Source organism: Epinephelus moara, chromosome 2, assembly GCF_006386435.1.
Source record: "Epinephelus moara isolate mb chromosome 2, YSFRI_EMoa_1.0, whole genome shotgun sequence".
NCBI classification, from domain to species: Eukaryota; Metazoa; Chordata; class Actinopteri; order Perciformes; family Serranidae; genus Epinephelus; species Epinephelus moara.
The window spans coordinates 34,322,174-34,345,435 of record NC_065507.1 but is presented as its reverse complement, the minus strand read 5'-3'; the positions used below and the strand labels follow the sequence as shown (position 1 = coordinate 34,345,435).

At 40.0% G+C, this 23,262-nt stretch overlaps 1 protein-coding gene across 1 annotated transcript; it reads right to left on the bottom strand.

Annotated features, from left to right (window-relative positions):
* Positions 1-966: 966 nt before the first annotated feature.
* sae1 (SUMO1 activating enzyme subunit 1) lies at positions 967-22,512 on the bottom strand. Its single transcript, XM_050072611.1, has 9 exons — positions 22,292-22,512; positions 21,126-21,237; positions 20,035-20,208; positions 14,405-14,550; positions 13,856-13,958; positions 13,245-13,350; positions 7,699-7,843; positions 5,174-5,243; positions 967-1,212 (listed from the first exon to the last, which is right to left on the bottom strand). Exons 1-9 carry the CDS (start codon positions 22,390-22,392, stop codon positions 1,120-1,122), a joined length of 1,050 nt encoding a protein of 349 aa, XP_049928568.1. The 5' UTR covers positions 22,393-22,512; the 3' UTR covers positions 967-1,119.
* Between the last annotated feature and the right edge of the window lie 750 nt (positions 22,513-23,262).

Below are 23,262 nucleotides of genomic sequence, written 5' to 3'. Positions count from 1 at the left end.
TATATATATATATATATATATACATATATATATATATAATTTGACAGTGTTGGATGTTCATGTTTTTAACATGGCCAAAGTTCCTAATAATGAGGTAAACATTTCTAAAAGTAACACGTGAGCAAAAACCTCAAGCTTGGGATCGTTCTGAATACTGTTTACAATGGTTTGTCCACTTTCAAGACAAGCTAACATCAGATTGTGACAGATTTCTTTATATGGTCATCTGCTTCAGGCACGCTACTGCAATGTTTAAATTACATACACTGCTATATGTGGCTACATGCTTACATCAGGGAAACATTTAATTTCATTTCATATAACGATTTCAGATGATATTCCTGCTGGGACATCTCAAGCTGTGTTTAGGAGCTTTTAGTGCTGATTTCTATGATAGAAATTGCCACTATTCCCCATTACAGTTATTCCATGGCTGCAATGATGGTGCAGATGCAGAGATACATAGACCCAGAAAAGCTGACCAATCAGAGCAAGCTGGGCTTTTTTGGGAGGGGGCTTAAAGTGACAGACAGTAAAACAGAGCTTCTCACAGGGTAATGCAAGTGTTCTAGTACAGTCAGTATGGGGTAAATAAAGTTTTTTTGTTTACCATTAAAGCATGTAAACATTTTCTAGCAGAAACCCCAAATACAAGTATAAACCTGGAAATGAGCACAATAGGTCCTCTTTAAATTATTTACTGAATTAAATTATGATTTAATTATGATGAGTTTGAGTCAGGTCAGTGTTCAGGTTTGATTTTCAGAGAAAAAAAGGATGCTGATGCAACATTATAGCTGCAGTCCCAGCTTTTAAAATTCTCCCAGCAGCACATGAATGCAGCATAATAACTATAGCTAAATGTTAGGATTAAAAATCGCAGATATATATATCTCCAAAATCTGACATACTGGCATAAGACAACGTGATTGATATTGCTAATAAATACAAAGACCAGAGGCAGAATCCTTTTACTTAACAATGTTTTATTAGCAAATGTTCTTTTAAAAAATGAAACAACAGACTAATTTAATAGAGCAAGACCTGATATAAATGATCTGACAGAACAAACTGAGGAAAACACAAAAGTTTTCTGGACGTTCATTTATGTTTAACCGTTTAGTTTGGTCCAAAGAAGTCAACCATGCCGCTGCCTTTACGACCATCAAAGAAGAAGAAGTTCCGGTGTGGAGCGTCTCTTTGCGAGAGAGCCTGAGGGGAAGGACAGAGAGAAAAAAAACATAAAGGACACTTTTGTTAATGAGCCACTGAGGTCATATCGTGACAACATACACTACCATTCAGAAGTTTGTAATCTTCTGCCACAAAGCAGATAGATAGATAGATAGATAGATAGATAGATAGATAGATAGATAGATAGATAGATAGATAGATAGATAGATAGATAGATAGATAGATAGATAGATAGATAGATAGATAGATAGATAGAAGCGAAGCTTAACATCAAAATGTGTGCAGATTTAAATAGAAACAGGTTCTTCTTTCATTGTCAAGTGTACAATAATACCTCTAACAAGCTTGAATTAACAGGCAACATGTTGCTTTGGCAAAGCTCCTCTTCAAACTGCAGTCTACTTACGCAATAGAAGTAAGTAGACTGCAGAGGGCCCAAAGAAAAACTAACACTAACTCAATATTTAGAAACCAATTGCACCAATGTGCTTCAGCAATGATTGAGGGTCACTGATGCTTTTCTGGACTGGGGAAATGGGCTGACACAATAACAGCAGCATTGACGAGCCAGCCACAAGGAATGGCAAAGCAACTGCCAAAACTGTTATGTCCATGTTCCTTGTCCTTCTCTGCTACACATTCCAGCACCTTGACAAGGCACTGAGCTTCTTTTCTGTGCTGAAGCACGTCTGCCATTTTTGTCTGATCACCAAGGGTTGAAAATCCATTCAACTTCGGGTAAAACCCTGCAGCTGCTCTTCAGCCAATTTTACCCAGCTGTGCAGTCACAGTGAAGGAGGGTGGGACAAATACCACAAAGATCAACCATCTCATTGCTGAGCTACAACAATGGAGGAGAAATTAATACTGAACCCACATAGACCAGCGGGTCCATCCTCTCTCCCAACATGCTTCAGCCTTCCCTTCATCCAGAGCAGGTACTCTACCTTGTGCTGACATTTTTACTCCCACGGATATTCTGTGTCATAGCGACGAGACACAACCAAAGCGTCTCAGCTGAAAAAAGCCTGTGCCCTTTATTTTGCCTCATTGCTCTTGTGTGCTCTGCATTGACCAATGAACAAGTACTACATTATTTTTTAAAAAAATACTGTGTCATCTTTGTCATTTAAAAAGCAACAATATATCTAAAAATAGGCTAAAGATAAAGCTTATTTATAAAGCACTAAAATCAGGATACATTAAGTAATTTGCAAAAACAACAAAAAATGGCGGTAACACCACATATGTGCTGCTGAGTCACCATTAAAAACCGCAGGTGAAATTACATCACAGCCAACAGCCCTGCTCAAAAACAAATTCTGAATCCAAGTTTACACAGTATTCTCCCCTGCCATGCAACTCTGTGGGGACATCGAGTAAATGGAAGTTTGAGTCATTTGATTAATCTGAAACTATGTAAAATTTAAACAATACATCAGGTGTTTGAATTATATTGTTATTATCTCTGTTTGAAAAGTTATTATTGAGGGAAAGAAGAGAAACATCAATACAACAGCTGATTCCAAACTTTTGAGTGGTTGTGTATATGATCAAGTAATGACTTAGAATGTGAAAATTCATCTGATGCCACAAAATGTTTTGGCAGCTAACATTGTAACATTGTTATAATTTCAATGTACAGACCAGTACGACCAGAGGAAAACATTTTTATGCCCATTTTTTCATCTTTGTTAGAGCATGCAAACCCACACAACCCTGTCTGTCACACTCAAAGTTTAGTCCATAAGGTGAGCTCAGTTTTCTGAGAGTGAGTGAAATCAGTCAGATTCACCCTGCGAGACATCTGTTGGCCAGTTGCAGTGAGTTTCATCATCATCATAGAGACAGCAAGTTGGCCTTGTGCCATTGTAATGCAGTCAGTCCCATCTCACACACACACACACACACACACACACACACACACACACACACACACACACACACACACACACACCCCTGACCTGAACTCCTCTTAACCTCAGCCTGAGGTCACCCTGAACACAGCAGTTTTTAATCTGTTCAGTGAAATCTTATTCAGGTCATGCACTGAAGAAGCAGTCCATAATGATACTGCTTTTATCTACCACGTGAATCTTAATGAGCTGAGTTACCATACTGAGTCTGTGAATTCCATCAGAGGAAACTAACAGACTTACACATCAAGCTGAACATCAAAGTCTTATTTAATTCTTTTCAATACATTCAAGTCATTTTTGCTTAAATTCAGCAACGGAGTTTCTGAATTCAAACAAGGTCTTTGTGCTGCTTTTTTAGCTTCAACTGTATATATTCTAGGGTTGCCCCCTGAAAGTGGAAGATTTGAATCATAGGTTGAGATCCCTCAGTTGACTGAGATTCTTCAAGTTGAGCAATTGTTTTGTTTTGCAGTGTACTTCTGGGGACATTTCAGTCCCAAAATTTACCTTCATGCTGCTCTCTGATACAGGCAGCTGTGGACCCAGACCCAGGGTGAGTCTAAGTTAGATGGAGGCAGCAGGCCGAAGTTAGAGAGGCTTTGCTACTTTGCTAGGCTTTGATAACATTATCCTTTGCCTTCTGCTTAGAAGTGGTGAATTTACAGCTCACAATAACTTAGTACAATACAATCTGGCTTTTGTTTGATACCTAGTGTCGGCAAAACATGCTGCACATTTCTTGTCCGTCCTTACCGTAGTTAGCACGCATTAGCTTAGAGGGGTAACTTGGCTTATTTACTAAATTACTTGAACATCACTGTCATCATGAATGCCCCGCCAAACCCCATTCAAATTGTCAAACAATTTCTAAGGATTTAATTTTCACTCAAGTTTGCAGTTCATTGACAATAAAGTCAGCCTTGCCCACTCTTTTCCAAAGTCACCAGATGCTCATTTGCATAATGGTGACATCATCGCGCATTAAGACAGGCATTAAAACCTCACTGAATTAGATTCAATAGAAAAATCCTCAACAAAACATTTGAGTGGCACGAGAGGTATGGTGCTTATAATATAGTGAACTGCTTTCTTGTGTTTCCAATCCAGAGAGTGAGAGTGTCAATGTAACTTTAGATAGTCACTACAACTGAACTCTCATGGCAAGTGGTGTCTCCTCCTCTCCCACCTGTCTGATAACTATTGCACAGCACAAGAGGATAGGGAAAGAGATCCTGTGCTGATGGCAGAAGAGCTGTGGACTGCGATTACTATGAGCAGCATGCATGAAAATGACCTATCATATATTTCTCTCTTTAATGGTCTGAATAAGTCACAAAACTTGTCGCTAGTTGCTTTTTAAAAAAGAAGTCGCTGAGAGGGTCTGAAAAGTCACTAAATCTAGCAAGAAAGTCGTCAAGTTGGCAACACTGACAACTTTATTGTTCAATATCCTGCCACAGTACATATCAGATATGTAAGTACTCTGTACTTTGGTTATTAGGATTGTGGCAAAGATCCACAATCCTAATAACCAATGTACAGATTACTTACAGTTTACTATCAAATATCACCAAAAATCCCTTATCAGTCAGGCTCTAAACTATTTTCTGAGGGATACTATATGTACAAATGGTTCTAATGTAACTGTTCGGTTATACGTTTTCCACTGGATTTCCTACTAATGTTTTTATCTGCTGAAACACCAATCAGTTTTTCATGTGTTCAGCTTGAGGACTTTATCATTTTTTTTACCCGTGTGAGAGGCTGCTGCCAGAGCGTCACACTGAGTTTCACTGTGGTCACAGTGAAAATCACTTCTGCACAGAGAAGAGTTGCTGCCGTTTTTCTGAAGCTGACCCAGGAACCAGCTGAGTGGCCACCTGTCAGCTGACTGAGTCCCTCACACACCAGACTGGCCATCATTAACTAAAGCAGAATGAATATGATGAGATGCATCGTAGTCCGTAACATTTAGCTCTTCAGATTTTTTCCTGGAGTTATGAAGCTCCTATATGGTGGTATGCAATTATAAAAAAGCCTCCTATTGTTAACAAGCGTACCTTTACAACTTCCTGTCCCAGAACTCCTCCCACGACAGCGCACACTGGAGACATCTCAGAGAAGCAGTAGCTAGAAGACAAACCGTAAAAAGAAACGTGTGATGTTGATGAGAAACTGAGAAAGTTAAATATAGAAAAATCTCCATCTGATTTATGTTTTGTGTTTTCATTACTGCAGACAGACTCAAAGTAAACAGCGTTTCACTGACGGAGGAAGCTCAAAACCTTGGGTTAATTAGTTGCCGATCACCCCCTTCCACAGATGAAGGTAAACTGTGTAGATGTGGAAGTTAGTTAGTCTCAAATCACTAATGTGAAGCTAGTTAGGCCACAGACTTTAGTAACAAAAAAACAAAAAACAGCACTGCATCTGTCTGACCTCCACAGTGTGGACGATAGTAACTAAACCCTCACCAGCATTACTTCGCTCATGATTGTAAATCACAAACTCACTAGTGCAGGTTTTCTTGCATTGCAGTAAGATAAATCTGAAACATTAAATTGTTAAAGTGAAACATCTAGCTGTCTATTTTAAAAAAAGGACTAAATCATGGAAAATGTACACTTTTATATAGCCTTTACATAGATGGCATTTTTTTCCCACCATGTCACAGGTTCTACAGGGGATACTGCACATGTTTTGGTGAAAGTGCTTAAAAATGAAAACCCTTTACATCTATGACAACCTGTTTTTGTGCATGTCTTCATACTTGCTGAAATACAGGCATTGTAGAAATAAGTACTTTCATCACACACTTGTTTAAGTTTATGTTTGGGGTTCCATTTCCCTCGAAGTTACAACAGGGAGGTATATATGTATATGTATTAGGGATGTCAATGGGTAACTGTTACTTGGTTATCGGTTACACGTCTTTCAATAGGTCAATTTCACCACTCTTCAGTTTGCTGCACCGCTCACCACCCGGGTCTGGTGGGAGCTAGCTGCACTGCTTATTTGGTGAATACCACCAAAAACACTGTGGTCCCGATCTGTCAGATAAGACCTGAACCAGCTAAGTAGGTGCTCGAGGTGGTGTAGCAGGATCGCGTGGTCAACTGCATCGAAGGCGGCTGACAGGTCTAAAAGCATCAGGATGACAGAGTTACCTGAGTCTGCAGCTAAAATCAAATCATTAAAGACTCTCAGCAGGGCAGTTTCGGTGCTATGTTTAGGTTTGAAGCCAGACTGGAACTTTTCATGAATGTTGTGCTGGGCTAAAAAAGACTGCAATTGGTTATATACTGCTCTCTCTAGAACCTTGGATAAATAGGGGAGCTGAGATATGGGCCTAAAGTTTGAGGGATTCAGATTTTTCTTTTTGATTAAAGGTTTCACCACAGCATGTTTAAAGGCTACGGGGACACAGCCTGAACTGAGACTGGTGTTGATCAGCAGGAAGACACTATCTCCAACTGAGTCAAATACTTCCCTGAGAAGATGGGGGGGTATACTGTCTGAGGGGCATTTTGTAGGCCGCAGATGACTGACTACATCTGAGAGTTGGGAGAGGGACAGAGGCTCAAAGTGGTCAAGCATAGCAGGGCAGAGGGTAGAAGAGCCTGAGATGGGCCCAACACAAGTGAGGGTGGGACTGAGGGCAGAAGCTTTTTTAGAAAGAAAGAAGTCATTACAGAGGGAAGGCGCTGGCACAAGGGGGGGAGACATCACAAGGATTAATGAGGGAGTTAAGAACATTAAACAAAACTTGGGGCTTACGGCTGTTATTAGAGACTATGGCAGAGAAGTAGGCAGTTTTGACAGTTCTCTGGTAGTCAGACAGGCAGCCATGGAGAATTTGTCGGGAAACAAGGAGCTTATAGTTACGAGCCAGACTCAGCCTCTTAGCGGCTTTTTAATTGATAGCAGTCCCTACAGTCCCCTTGCGGTCTTCTCCTAGGTAGCCCCGGTGAGTATGCAACACAAGCAAAGCAGCAAACCCCCTTTAACATTGTTAACTATGTTATCACTGTTAGCAGTGCCAGTATGGCTAGTGGTGCTAACATGCAGCGGTTAACAGTGCTGAAGGGGTTTTGTCGCTCAACATGAAGCCATTTACTCACCAGGGCGACCTGAGGGGAGACTGGAGGGTGGCTACCATGTTTCCAGTAGTAATCATCAAATAAACAGCACTGCTAGCTGGCTCCCACCTGACTCAGTCCTAGCAGAGTAACTTGCTTTCAAGACAAGACCAAAGAGTGGGGAGTGAGCACCATGCTGCCGCATGTTAACGCAGCTAGTTGGCTATCTGTCAGCAAAGCCAACAGAAAATAAAATAAAGACAAGACTTTTACAACACAAAACACTTAAATTTCACCACCTCTAAATGGATACCACATTGATATGTGGCGCTAAAGCTCATTAGTCAATGGAGCGCCGGACTAAAGACTAACTATCTTGCTTTCAAGACACTTTAGCATTTTATTCAGTTGAAATGCAAACAAGCCTCCACTTCCTATCTGAGCAATGTATCAATTCAGTGTCATGCTTGTGTAAAATTAAAGTCACACGTGAAGACACTTTATACCTGATGAAGTCATCATTCAGGAGGTCACTGCTCACTGCCAAGGCCTCCAGGACGTCATCGCGAATCTGTCTCAGGAGCTGACTGTCCTCTGCAAAGGACTCTGGTTCAGGGTCACGGCCTTTGTCGGTACGAAACTTTAACAGAACTGTGGAGATGGAGGGAAGACAGGCAAAAAAGAGAAAGGGAGAACAGGAAGCACGAGAAGTATAAACAGAGATAAGCAACATCTTAGAGGCTGGAAACAAGTTTATACCATTTTTCAAAAGCAATATTTTCCATATAATCTGTTGCGCTATTATAATTTCATCACGTTTTCAAGAGACTTCCACAGTGAATTATCATCTTATGGAAAGACGGCATCTCATCTCTGAAACAGGATAAGATCTGCATGTGGTTGCACCATCAACCATTTCATCCGATTAGGCCTACGCTTCCCCACATCAAATTAAGAGCGTGCACACACAGACTGCATAGCACGCACACACACACCTACACATGTTCAGAAAGAATATTAGGGCGGGGAAAAAAAACCCTTTCCTGTGTCATAGAGTCAGCTGCAGGACTGATTGAGAAATGAAAAATCAAAAGCGTGCACTTTATTTGGTCATGAGCAATATTTCAAATAACCAACGTCTCCACCGGTGCCACACAGACACACACATCAACACCTCACCCCCACATTTCCTGTTCGTCCATTAACTTAAACCACATGAGGAAGTCAATTCCTCCCACGACCATTTCCACCAGCGTGACACACACTCATACAAACACACACACAGACACACGAGCAATGGCAATGAGTCACTTTCACATCTCAGCAGCTCTGCCCTTTAATCAGTGAAACTTTTGTTAGTAAAAAGTTAAAGACTGGCACCCATGACATCAGGTCTGTGCCAGGCAGGAAATCAAACAGAATTTCATAACAGAAAATAATAATGTGCTCATGGATGGAACAACGATAGCATCTCTAAACCTACACATGTAGGAGTGATTCGTACAAAGATTAAAATCAGAGGGGAAATATTTAAGATGGCCCTTTATGCTGAAACTTGCACATGAAGGTCAAATACAGAAGAAAATATGTTTTTCTGATTTAGACAACATCTGTACAGAAAGAGTGAAAGTTCATGTTCCTTCTCTCAAAGCAAGACATGCTTTGAGAGAGAGTCATCTATTCAGGCTGCTCCATATTAAAAAAACATAATTATATAGATCAAACATACAAATGATAATAAGGATACACGCGCACACGCACACACGCACACGCACACGCACACACGCACACACGCACACACACGCACACACACACACTTCAGATCACCCGACTGTTCCTAGTCAGACAGGAAGCAGTTGTAACAGAGGAAGAGCCACTTCCTCATCTGTCACCCAAAACAACAACCGCTGGCTCCAATTATAGAAACAGCAAAGGAATAATAACACTGCCTCCTGTCTCACATCCACTAAATAAAATAACAACAACTAGGCGTGTTTCCACTCAGACATCAACTTGAAGATAGGGTGAGGCTACTTTCACAGTGGGGGGTTAAGAGGGTCATGATGGCTGGCACACCTAAAATTAACCAGCCAAGATGTTCACAATCAGTGGTGGAAAATGTTTTACTAAAAGTACATTAAGTACTTATAGTGCAATAAAATATTCCATGCTTTGGTGTTTTCTTATTAAATCTAATGTTTTTGGATTGGCAGTGCTAATAGCTTTCTTGCAATCACGCTATTAGTATGATGCAGGGAATTCAAATGGAGGGCAGGAAGTGATAAATCCATACATGAATTGGAAACAGAGGACCAAGACTACATTAAAGGGTTGGATGAACCTGCAGGCAGCAGGTATTGTCAGAAAGTTGAAACTCATGTTGAATGTCCATACAAAATGAAGAAAACCACAACAATGGTTTTCACTGGGCAGGAAGGGGATGAAAACTGTAATCTTAAATGCAACTTAAACTGTCAGACAAATATAGTGCAGTAAAAAAATATAATATTTACCTGTGAGACATAGTGGAGTACAAATATAAAGTTGCATAAACCAAATGTTGGTTCTCTGAACATCTAAAAGAATTGCTCCAGACTGCAATCCAAAAAATTGTGTTTTCCTCAGAGGTTATATCGTCTTCCCATTTTCTAATGATTGGAAGTTCTCCTACGCATGCATCTGTTAGATTGGTATAAATCCTAGACCCCAGTCCTCTGAGGGGGGAATCGGAAATCAAATTAATTACTGTGTGTGCCTCAGGACCTTCTCCGCATGGGCTCCATAACATTTAAGAGCAAAGCATAACTGTAGATAAAAGAAAAGGGAGGTCTTTGGAACATCAACATCACTCTTAATACGCATATGGTAACAGAATGCATAAAAAAGAATCAAAACAGACCTTGTCTCTTTAAAAAAGTGCCAGGGGAGGGTCCCCTGCACCCCTCACAGAGGTCCAGGCTAAGGCCTGAATGTCCTCTAATCCTGGAAATGCCTCTGCGCATACCTGACCTGTGTGGGTCTGCTGTGACTGGCCCCTGGCCTCCTGTCACTTTGCAAAAGTGGCCCACAGGCAAAACAAGTTGAGTATCCCTGTCCTATCCATTCATCCATTTTCATCCACTTATCCAGGGCCAGGTCGTGGGGGCAGCAGGCCAAGCAAAGCACCCCAGAAGTTCCTCTCCCCAGCAACGCTTTCCAGCTCCTCCTGGGGGACCCCACCCCAGCAACGCTTTCCAGCTCCTCCTGGGGGACCCCAAGGCGTTCCCAGGCCAGATGAGATATGCAATCCCTCCAGCATGACCTGGGTCTACCTCAGGCCCAATGTGACGTGCCCAGAACACCTCTTACTGGAGGTGCCCAGGGGGGCCCCCCCAATCAGATGCCCGAACCACCTCAACTGACCCCTATTGACGCAAAGGAAGAGCGTTTCTACTCTGAGCTCCCTACAGATGTCCAAGCTCCTCACCCCATCTCTAAAGCTGAGTCTAGCCACCCCACGTAGGAAACTCATTTCGGCCGCTTGTATGTGCAATCTCATTCTTTCAGTCACTACCCAGAGCTCATGACCGTAGTTGAGGGTTGGGACGTAGATAGACCCTAAAGGGTTAAAACACCTTTTGAGTTGTATCTGTGGCTTAGAGTATATACACCTTTCTCATTCAACTGCTTACAAACAAACATAGTATGTGCATGTTATGTCATTATGAGTTCTGAAAATCTCACTTATTGGTGTAATGTAAATGCTCCTCCACTTGTCTAAGGTTAGCTGTTGTATTGGTGATGACAGCACCAAAACTAAACATGCACTTCTTCAGATTGAGACCTGAGACGGCGAGGTCCTGCTGTCTTTGAACTACAATTAGTTGTTGCTTTTTTTTGCTCCATGGAACCATACATGTTAGGCAGAGCCAGACCTCTATTAAGTGTGCTGCAGGGTGGAGGATTTTAATTTTAACCTAGGTTGTTTGTTGTTCCATATGTACCTGCAAATTAGACAATCACATAATTTAATTTAACAGCTTTTTAAATATGTAATGATCTTTGCAACCAAATCCTGGTTAGTGAGGAATATATATATATATATATATATATATATATATATATATATATATATATATATATAGTATAAATTCTATACATTTAAAAAAAATATATAAAAAATAGGATATTAACTTGCAGAACTGCATTGTTCCATGTAGTATTTGTGACTTATGCATCCTGCATACATTTAACTGAATTTTCATTATTTAAACATTTATGCATAGAAAATGCTTTCATAATTTAAGTCTGCACCCAATTCCCTTTTTCTAGTTATTTCCTGTTCTATATGCTTGTTGTCATGCAGTGTAGGTGTCAGGCTGTTCTCTATTCTACGCTCCGTGCACATGACTGGCCATGGACAGCCTGTGATGGAAACTAGCATGTAGTGAGTGTGTGTGTGTGTGCATGGTGCAGGGCCAGGTGACAGGAGGGACAATAACAACTCTTAAGAGAAGGTCATCAGAAACCATAAATAACCTCAAAAACAGGAAGGCAGGTTTAAGATTTATTTAATGGGTCAAATAATTCCTTTGCGTTGATGGTTTCTAAATATTTCGCAGGTGATTATTCATGTGCAACTCAACATGACAATATTCTTTTTTATCATCAAAATTGCTGGTTGAATTGAAGTCCCAGTTTGTTGTTAATTTTCTTCTTAAACCCCACCAACATCTTTTGGCCAAGCCTGACATTTAACAGTTCTCTCTCAAACGACATTTATCGTTAATGCTATTGTTATTTATATGCACCGTGCCTGTCAAAAGAATAATTGAATAAATAAGTAAACAAAATTTATAAACATAAATTTCCATACACGTGCAATGACATCTTATCAACTGACTAACAACCAGTGACTTTGCATGTTCAGGGTATGTTTCAGTCTCGCTGTGGGGTTCCTACGCATTTTCAGTTTCAAATTTCTATTCTTTTTTGGACCTCTCAGGATTCTTTGTAATATTTGATCAATTCTCTGTACGGAAATTCTGTTCATGTCTTTCCTCCTACATGGAAATGTCAGAAGACCTCTCCTTGCTCTACTGCCACTTTAACTGATAATTGTGTTGTGTGAATTCTTTACAAAATCTTTACAAAGTCTAACAAGACTAGAATTCTAAGAAAACACTTCATACTTTTAATTTTGTAGAACAAAATGGTACGAATTTAAAGATAATGTTGCCTACAATAAAAAAATATCACCCCTAAAAGAACTCTAATTTCAAAACTTTCCAAAACCTAGAAAATTAAGTTTTTTGAGATGCAACAACTAATTATCATTATCCATTAGTCTGTACTGGAGTCGTTCAGATACCAATACCAGTATCGGAAATGCCTCCAATACTACCGAAAATTATGGATCAGATATTGTCGAGCACACAAATCTATGCACTGATCCATCATAATATAATTTATTAATAATCCTTAAAGTAGTTTCGCACCCAAATAAATTTATTTCTGTAAATCAATTATTTTTTGTTGCTCTAAAAAAATAGCCTACTTAGCAGGTTGTGTTGTGCAGCCACTGACACCTACTGTTTTGAGTGGAAAAGAATAATTTCTTTTCAGTTAATAGTGTACTGTTTGCCATTAGCAAAATGTGAAATTAAATCATAAAAGAAAACTCTATGGCATTTATTAAATGTACGTTTTGTTCATGTTTTACGAAATGTTTAACCTGAGCCATGCCATATGACGACAGCAATCATTTCCCATACAGGGTTAATGGTCTGCAGCTTTTATTTCGAATTGGTACCTGGTATCGACCGATTTGCAAATTCGGGTATTGGAATTCCTACTGGGAAGAAAAAAAATGGTAGTGGAACATCTCTAGTCTGTCCTTACTATATTTCCACTCACTGATTGTTTAAAACGCAAATAATGAAACACTGCCGCAGTTACTACAGCTCAAAGTATCTTAAACATCCCAAAATCCGTTACTGTTTCAGAAAAAAACAAAACAAAACAAAAAAAAAAACCTTTAGTATTTTTACTTAATAAATGATGCTTTAGGTACCGTGAAGCATGAAATAGTCCACTGGTGTTCGCTTCATCCCGGCTTTGGCCTTCTCAGTCGTCCAGTCGACTTCCAGAGCCTCCTTTAGAGTGCAGAAGCTGGCCGTCTGATTGGTTGGAGATAAAAGAAAAAAAAAGAAAAAAAAAGTAATTGCAATAGGAGGTGAACTTCACTCTATACTCAAACATTTTATTTGGATTTGTGCGGATTTCATGTGTATATACATATATATATATATATATATATATATATATATATACATACACATTCATAATTATATGTATGCAGACCGATTACAAACTAGTTAGTGTTTGTAAGAAATAATAAAGCAATACCAAAAAAAGAGACAACATTTCATTTTGGACTCATTAGGAAAGAAACAAGATGACCAGACCTCATAAATGATCATAAGTGTCAAACTTTCTCAATATGTTCCACTCCTCCTATCATAGCATTTGTTGTTCTAGCCCCCATTTAAAGGATATCATTGTATTCATCACCCATACAGTTGTTCCTTTCAACCAAATAAATGGAAATCATCAGGTTGGTTGGTAGAATAAAATAAAAATATATGTATTGGGCTAACAGTCTGTATAGCTGCACACATTTACCTTTTTCACCATGGTGGTCTCGTTGGGGTCAACTTTGGCTTTCTTTGTCTCTGGACCGTCTTCCGTTAAATTTCCAGTCGGTTTCACAATTTTCGGTTTCTCCCTAAAAGTAGAGAGTAAAGAGAAAGATATCCTACATTGTTGGGGAAACAACGGTGGAGCAGCAGCATAGTATAGTTTGACCTGAAGAGAAATCATCCTGCCACCAGAAATAATAACAGTTTTACCTGTTTAATGTCATGAAACTGAACTTTACAAATTAAATCAATACTACTATGAAAGATGGTAATTAGGTAACTCCCATGAGCGGGAATGAATTAGAGCCATGAAACTTGGACCAATAACTGGAAATGATGTGCAAATGCTTCCCACGAAATATGACCCCAACTGGCCCCATGGTGGCGCTGTAATCGACATGCCTCTCACACTGTTCGCACAACTGACTTGAAATTTGGGACACATATTCAGCTAAAACTGCTCCACAGAAAAGCCTCTTGGACCATAAAAGTAGGTTATGGTCACTACACACATGCACACACTCACACTTACTCTACATAGTTGTGTTCCCGTCCCAGGTTGCAGAACATGTAGCCATAGTAACCATAGATGTCCCCACAGAAGACTTTGATGTTGTGCTGAGAACAGAGCTGGTCCACCCGCACCATCAGGTCTCTGGAGCAGCCTGTCAGGCAAACCTGAGGGGGGAAAAACACACGCAGTGGAAGTTCTGGTCAGAGAGGCTTCCTGTGTTGCCAGATCAATTACCAGTGTCACCAGTATAACCAGTAATGCCAAAGTGCTTCTAAACTGTATACTGTAGATACACCAACAAATATCCATCCATCATCACTGACTTATATAGTAATGCATAAGATGAGAGGTTTACTGATAAAGAATCATTTACACATATCATAGGTTCACATTTGTTTAACCAATTTTATCTTAAACACCAGATTTTCCCCTAATTCCACTTATTGCTGAATGCATGAGTCTTTGTGCTGGAAAGACGGCTACTTCAAGGACAACAACCTGGTAACCACATTTATAGAGAGCTTATTGTTCCTAAGTGCTTATTGAGCATGTCGTTTAGAGTGGCTTTATAACACTGTGTCAGACAAAGAGAAAAATAACTTTCAGCCTAACAGGCATAGTTGTTTTGAGAGGAAACTTTGCCCAATATCAGTAGTTAATTCAGTATTTTCACCACGTCCATAGACACATCTCAATTTGACAGGCTATATTTGCAGCTTCTGCAACTTTGGTTCTAGTTTTCTGTGTCTCAACATCAACACGTCAAAATGGGATTTAATCCAAGATGAGAACTTGGCAAACAGCATTTGAGAGACGCCATCCAAATGAGCAATGACTCAAGTGCGACAGGATAGGAAACAAAGATCCTATCTTGTTGTTACTGCTACACTGTGTGTACAGCAGAGATGTATAGCTGTATGCCCCCTTTCTGTCAACATGTACTGTTTATATTTACTGTAAGATTTGTATTTTCTACACCTTCCAGCACCTTTAATTTCTAAAAATGAAAACGTATGAAACTGAACTCCCACTGTGTTGGTCTGACAGGCACCTTCTCCTCCTTTGTTTTTGTGTTGCCATTTGCTCATTTCCATTCCCATTAACATAACATCGAAACAGCTTGCAACAACAAAAAATATCAAGCAATATTGTTGTCTAGCTTTTAATCCCTGAGGGACACATGGACATGTCTTACATCTGAAAATTGCCAGCAAAAACAAATCCATCAGTTACTTTCAGGCTGCTCAGCTCTTGGAACAACAAACTGTGAAAAGTGGCTGATCAGCAACCAAACTGACTGAGACACACCTACTGCAGCAGCCACACACAGCAGCTTCTGGCCACAGTTCACCTCCCCAAGTAAACCACCATGCAAGGCTACAGCCAGCAAAGCAACACAATGTGCTGCTGGTGGGCTGGTGACTGACTGTAAACAACTGATCAGTGGGCTGGGTCCACCTTATCCTGCAGACTCAGTCCAGCACACCCAAAACACCCTCGGCTCACTGATAAGACTGATGCTGCATCAATGAGTCCTACACTGCAAATACTTATTTGTATTTACAGTAAACAAGATGTCCCAGTTTCATCTTTAATAAAAAGAAAAACTACTCTTACAGCCTGGTGGATGCACAACATCAGTCATTAACCTCCACCTCTTCCTTTCCTAAAGTCTGTGAGCATTATTCGACCCAGAACAAGTGTGTGATTACAGCATCAGAGGAACAAGGAAGTGATGGGAGGAAAACAAATGGATTATCCTATTTTTAAAAATTGTATTAAAAACCTATTTTTTAATGGCAATCTTACTATGACTCATCAAATCCTACATTAACATAAACACCAACTTACTAGCCGAATTAATTCAATACTGGTTGTTTCTCATGAAACACTTTTGCAATTATGTTTTTTTCTCTTCTCATTAGTGAAACAGTGGGAATGAGTATGTCTATGCATGATTTCTAATTTAACAATATAATAATCTGATTCCGTTGGCAATTATTGGCATGTCTGTGATGCAGTCCTAAATAGTTACGTTTATGACTGTTACACTCTTTTGATGACTAAAAATGATCTTTTTTACTTCACACTTTAAGGGAGCAGTGTGTAGGATTTACTGGCATCTAGTGGTGAGGATTGCAGATTGCAACCAGCTGAAACTTATTCCATGTGCCAAGCATGATCTCCCAGTTAAAATTCCTTCAGTGTTCATTATTAAGGAGGTTTTCACTGGGAGATTGGTTATCCACAGAGGTCTCCTCCTCTCCAAAACAAACAGACCAGGTCATTAAAACCTGTAAAAACACTGCTTAAGGCAGTTTCATTCTAAAAATCAGTTTTTCCAATGCTGGTCGACTTGTCATCGAAGAGCCAGTGTCTGGTTTGTCCGTTCTGGGGTACTGTAGAAACATGATGGTGCAACATGGTGGACTAAGTGGATGACGACCCGCTTCCTATGTAGATATGAACAGCTCATTTTAAGGTAATGAAAACACAATTCTTATTTTCAGGTGATTATACACTAAAGAAAACAAACTTATTATATTATATTCCATTTCTGCCAGTATATCCCCTGAAAGCCTACACATTGTAGCTTTAAATGTTGCTTGTTTTATCACAAACATTGAATGAAAGGAACACTAAGAATGGAAAAACAAGTTCTTAGGTGATTTGAATGTGTAAGAAAAAGAAACACGTTGTCGGCCTGTCATGATTTTCTTTGTGGTATTTTTTCTTTTCCCTCTTGTAAGAAACTAAACTGAACCACCGCAGAAAAAAAGTACTTGAAAGAAGCAAAGAGAGTGAGTAAGCTGTACTTTTGTATGCCATCCTTCAGTAATTAGGCCTCTCATATGAAAACTGTGTCCACACTCCGCACAACACACAACCGCTCCACTTTAATCACCCTCCATCTTCCCACTGAGCCACACACAGATACATCCTGGAAGCAGATAAAAGTGACGAGTGGTCTACAGTAGAGAGATAAAGAGAGAGACCCCCTCTGTTCTCCATTTTGTAATTTTATCTTGAGCTTTTTGAAATGTCCTGCCTTCTCTTTTGCTACCCTCTCATCCTCCCTCCCCCTGTCCTACTAACATCCATCTCATCCCGCCCTCACTTCGTCTTGCTGCTATTTTTTCTCCGTCTTACCATGTACCACCCTCCCTCCTCCTGACCTTCACACAGCACCCCCAGAGGGAGGAAGGCTGCCGACAATTCAGACACAACAGGAGGGGGAAAAAATTTTTTGTCAGTCCTCTGATGGTGTTCAGATACATTTACTTGTGATAAAACTGAGATCCAGCATGTGTAAAGCTGCTTGTGGAAATTAATGCAGATAATACAATCATAATATCAGTTATATTGTGCCAATTATGTCATCATGTTTTGCCATGGGTAAATCCATCGAGAATTAGAGGTCCAGTGTGTAGCATTTAGGGGGATATATTGGAAGAAGTGGAATAGAATAATTATGTTTTCTTTAGCATATAATCACCTGAAAATAAAAATTAGTGTTTTCATTACCTTAGAATGAGCGGTTTATATTCACATGGGAGCGGGTCCTTATCCATGGAGTCCAGTATGTTTCTACAGTAGCCCAGACAACAGACTAAACACTGCCTCTAGATAGGGCCATCCATGTTTTTGCATCAACCACCCCAAAACTTGTTTTTTATTCTTAGTATTTTTTTTTTTTTATATGCAACATTTGTGACTAAAAAAGCAACATATAAAGTTCCGGCGTGTAGGATTTAGGGGGATATATTGTCAGAAATGGAATATAATATAATTAAATATGTTTTCTATAGTTTATAATCACCTGAAAGTAAGAACTGTTGTGTTTTTGTCACCATAGAATGAGCTGTTTGTATCTATATATAGAGCTGGTCTTTGTCCGCAGAGTCACGCGTTTCTATGGTGGCCCAGAATGGATGCGTCAAACACTGGCTCTACATAGGGCTATTTGTGTTTTTGCGTCTCCCCCCTAGTTTAGGGCCCCTCAACAGCAAGCTGAACAGTGTTGCAGAAACACTGTTTTGTAATTGGAAACTACTTTATTCAGTATTTTTTACCAATTTAAATCACAGGGTCTGTTTGTTTGGAGAGGAAGAGACCTCTGCAGATAATTTGGCACATGGTATAACCTGATCAGTGAACACTGAAGGAATCCTGACCAGGAGAAGTTTCAGCTGGATACAATCTGTAATCCTCCTATCCAGATGCCACTGAATTCTACACACTGCTCCTTCAACGTCCTACTACAGAGAATCAAAACCTTCATCCTAGATTCATACAATAAGAGAAATAATGTTGCTAATTTGCAATTTCACCAGCATCAGGTGATTCAATCAGAATATCCAAACAGGCCTTGCAACCTGAGCTTGACTTAGATTTAATAAAACCTATTATCTTCAACGTGGTGCAGTTGTACTCCTGCACACAAATACAATAATGACACCCTGAAAGCTGACACAGTGTTTAAGGTTCTTCACATTAATTTTGGGTCGACAACAGTGTGGGAATTGTAGCCTTCTTCCATGTAATCCCCCCATTTTTGAACACAATTGATTCACGTAATTGTGTTCAAAAATGGGGGGATTACATGGAAGACAATTGATTCACGTAATAAGACAAAGACAGTGCTATATTTCCAACACTGTTAACCCAGTGTGGATGTAAAAATTAAAGGCATCATAGTTATTGTTTCATCTCAATTTAATTCCTGTTTCGGAGCCGATGTCCTAAAAACAAAGCAGCACATAAACATCAATGTTCAAATACTTCTTTTTGTAGTTACCCATACTAACCATCATAAATGCCATTTAGTTATACATTTTATTATGCTGCTGCAAGATGTCCATGTTTGTTTATCATTTGTCTTCCACATCTGACTTTTCTGTAAAGTATCACATGAATGTGAAGCTTTTTAATAGCCAACCAAAAAGGTCATTCTCCACCCACTGCATATCAGGCAAATACAGGCTTTCAAACAGCAACTGCTCTAATTATATCAACAGGCTACTTACATCACAACCAGCTGTAAGACAGACAACTGAATCAAGAAAAAAAATGTCACTATTAATGTTTCCTGAAGAATAAAGCTAAGCTGATAACATTACTGCAGCACTTTATAGAAATCAACTTAAAGCAGTTTTGGTCCTGAAGCCACTCTCGATATATGATGTGGGCTACAAGCAACATGGTCATACTGGGTAATAAAAAGTCTGGATTCTCACGCTAGTTTTAAGTATCGCAGGAGGAGGTACATCACAAGCAAAGATACATGAATTTAACATGTTCCAACCTATGCCAGAAAGGCTGTGCTTTTAAGTCAAATCATTCCTCTTAGCTCTAAAATGTCCCATTTATATGCAGACACTAACAAATCTGAGTACATCCGTCTTTCAGTTACCCAGTCTAGGTTTGATTTTCTTTTCTTTCTTTTTTTTTTAGATATTTTTTTGGGCATTTTGCCTTTATAAATAGGATAGTCATGGGATGGGGGATGACATGCAGCAAATGGCCACAGGCTGGATTCGAACCCGGGCCGCTGCGGCAACAGCCTTGTACATGGGGCGCCTGCTCTGCCACTAAGCCACCGACACCCCAGGTTTGATTTTATTTAATAAATGTTCACATCCACTCACTGCATCGAATTGTAGAAAGAAGTCATCTGGTTTGTCTTCAATTCTGCCTGGGTCGGCATGAACCTTCACCATTGGGTTAAGGTTCTGCCCTCTCTCCAGAGAGGCCTGGGCTCGATTCTGACCCTGAGCTGTCACCGGAACCAGGAACTGAGCTCGACATGACTCCTCCGACACCTGGGGGGCACACAAATACAGTGAGCTGTGCCAGAAGGGATTTAGCTGAAGATGATTTACAGAATGCAGAATCCAGTGAACACTCCACTGGAAATTCGCTTGTTTTATAAATATATATGTATTTCACATATTTATAAATTATTTAGTTAAACAGGACCACAGAGAGCACAGACATGCATGCTGTAGATTAAAAGTCTAGTGTGCAGGATTTATTGGTAGTGGTGAGGCTGTACATCTGAAACTTCTATGTGCCAAGCTGTATAGGAAACAGTGGCTGCAGCGGGAAAAAAAATGCAGATGGCCCTATCTAGAGTCTGTGTGTGGCTTGTCTGTTGTGGGCCAAGGTAGAAACAACATGGAAGACTCCATGGAAGACGACCCGCTCTGTGTGTAGATAGAAATGTGTCCCTTTAAGGTAACAAAAACACAAAAATTCTTGTTTTCAGGTGATTTATAAACAAAGAAAACATAGTTATGAATACTGTAAACAATTGTTGCAAATATAACCCCCTAAATCTTACACACCAGACTTTTAAATATTCACTTCCAAATGTGATATAAAGCCAGAGTGAAGCTGCTATTGCAAAGTTAACTGCCTTAAAATTGATGCAAAATAGCTTGTCTGTTTCCTCACTGCAAGGTGAAAATCACAGAAGATTATTACTTTGCCACAGGCACCATCTAGTGGACATACTGTAAACTGCAAAAACTGAAGCTGCCACAGAAAGCCATTTGCTATTAAATTATGTCTATGGGCTATGTATCACACAAATGTTTAGTTGATAGCTGAAAACAAAGATGTCTAATTTAAAGTGAAGACCAAGTCCACTCTGTAGGCGACAGGGAACTCTGATGAGAACACAGAAAAGCACACCTGAGAATGTTTTTGTGTATGTGCACTGTGTCAGCATGTGTACCAGTTCATGATCCAACAGAGTGAGTCCTTTAACTCCAGCCAGGATTAAGTTCTTGGCCACTTCAGCCCCCAGACCACCTAAACCTGCCAGGAGCACACGGGACCCTCGCAACCTATTACAAAAAACAAACAAACAAAAAACATGCATGCAGACTGAATGTCATGCCGAGGAAAATCTGATTGCTGTTCACTGTATGGGTGAGGTATGGGTTGTGTTTGCAACAGAGTAGTTATTTAAACGGACAATTCACCCCCAAACCACACATATATATTTTTCCTCTTGCCCATAGTGCTATTTATTAATCTAGATTGTTTAGGTGTGAGTTTCTGAGTGTTGGAGATATCCCTTGCAGGCACCTCTATGGTCAATATCTCCAACACTTGGCAACTCACAGCAAAACAATCAAGACTGGTAATAGCACTGCAGGTAAGAGTAAAAATATGTATTATTGATCTGGGGGTAAACTGTCCCTTTAAACTCTATCTGAACTGCAGAGCTCATTAGTAATAAGTCACTTTGCACAAGAGTTGCTGGTCATAGATTTGAAGAGACAAGTTCAACAAAAACATACAGGTGAACTAAAATCAGCTACTATTACAAACAACAAGCTAGAGCTACCAGTGCATTCTAGTAGTTGTAGGTTTTCGATCTCTTGAGCACTAGCAAATGCCACAGCCTTTTTCTCTAGTAATATAACACCACTTTCAAAAGTATTTCCGCCTTTCTCCTGCATAGACAGCCCAGATTTATAAAAGATCATCTTCCCCGCAGTGAAATACTTTATAAAGGTTATTTAATTCATCTGCTGGAGCATTACAAGTGCTGTTTTCTCTATATAACATAAAGCTTAAGTGTTCTGTGACCACTCACTATAAATACGTCACGTGTATGTTCAAGCAAAAAATCGACTGAATTGATATCCAGGCTTTTATCAGCTTACCCCTCGCAGCACGTCCATATGGATGGACACAATGCAAAGATCCTGATCAATGCAAGTATCGATATTCTGAATTAATGCTCTCCACGCTGCCTCCTCCAATAATCATTAAGTCCCAACAATGTATAAATACAAAAAGAAACGTGATAAATCAAACACTTTGGTGTGTGCCAAACCTCAACTCAAACCCTCCACCTATTATCCTGACGAGCTAACCGAGCTAACTCACCTCTTCTGTGCATCCAGCCCCCACAATCGGATCTGGCGGTCATATTGTGCCGCTTCCTCCTCGCTGATGACCGGGTCCTCCTTCTCGATCATATCGATCATTTTTGACCACTCTAAAAACAAGAATCACGGCGTAGAGAAGCCTTTTTTATTGATGTTTCAAATGCCGCCACAGTCCCGATGAATGGGCGCTGAATGATGATGTCACCAGAACGGCCCTCATTTCCCATCATGCTTAGTGCTGGGCTAAGTTGTTAAAGGAGTTTAAGAAAAGATACCCTGTAACAATGGTTAATGCAAACATGCTTTATTGTCTCTAGTTTAAGTTTGCTGATTTATATTCCATGATACATGTCATGTTCTCTTAGTGTTTGTAATGAATCTGATCAGAACATGCTGGTTTGGTAAATGACAATTTGTGCTGCTTTATAGTTTTAACTATTATGGTGGGTGTTAAATTGCTTCAGACCAGCTGTGGATAGCTTGCCCTATCTGACTTTCACATCCATAAGGGTTCCTCCACGAATTACATTGTAAACACATGTAGGCCTATAGCCATGATGAAAGTGGGACAGTTGTCTTCTAGCTGTCTGCCTACGGGCCCTGGTCTACTCTTGAGACAGGAATATAGCCAATCAGCTAATTGTCTCATGGGCCCTGGTCTTTTCTGGAGCAATTAATGACGTGCAGAAGATCGAGATTGCTAAGAGAGATGGAAGCTCAACTGGCCAGGGTAGGGTATATGAGTATGGTGTATATTTGGCTGAGGGAGAGAGAGGCATGTAAATGGGCACAAAGTCAGACAGTAGGAGAACATCACAGACATACGCAGCCGGGTGCAGCAGGACAACAATTTTCTGTCCCTGCGGCCTTTGGTGGAGTCTCTCCTGGAGCAGACGGCTGATGTGCGGAAGCAGTTCCAGGTCACAGAAGCAGCCCTTCAGCTGTATGTCCAGAAGACTAAGTCTGCCA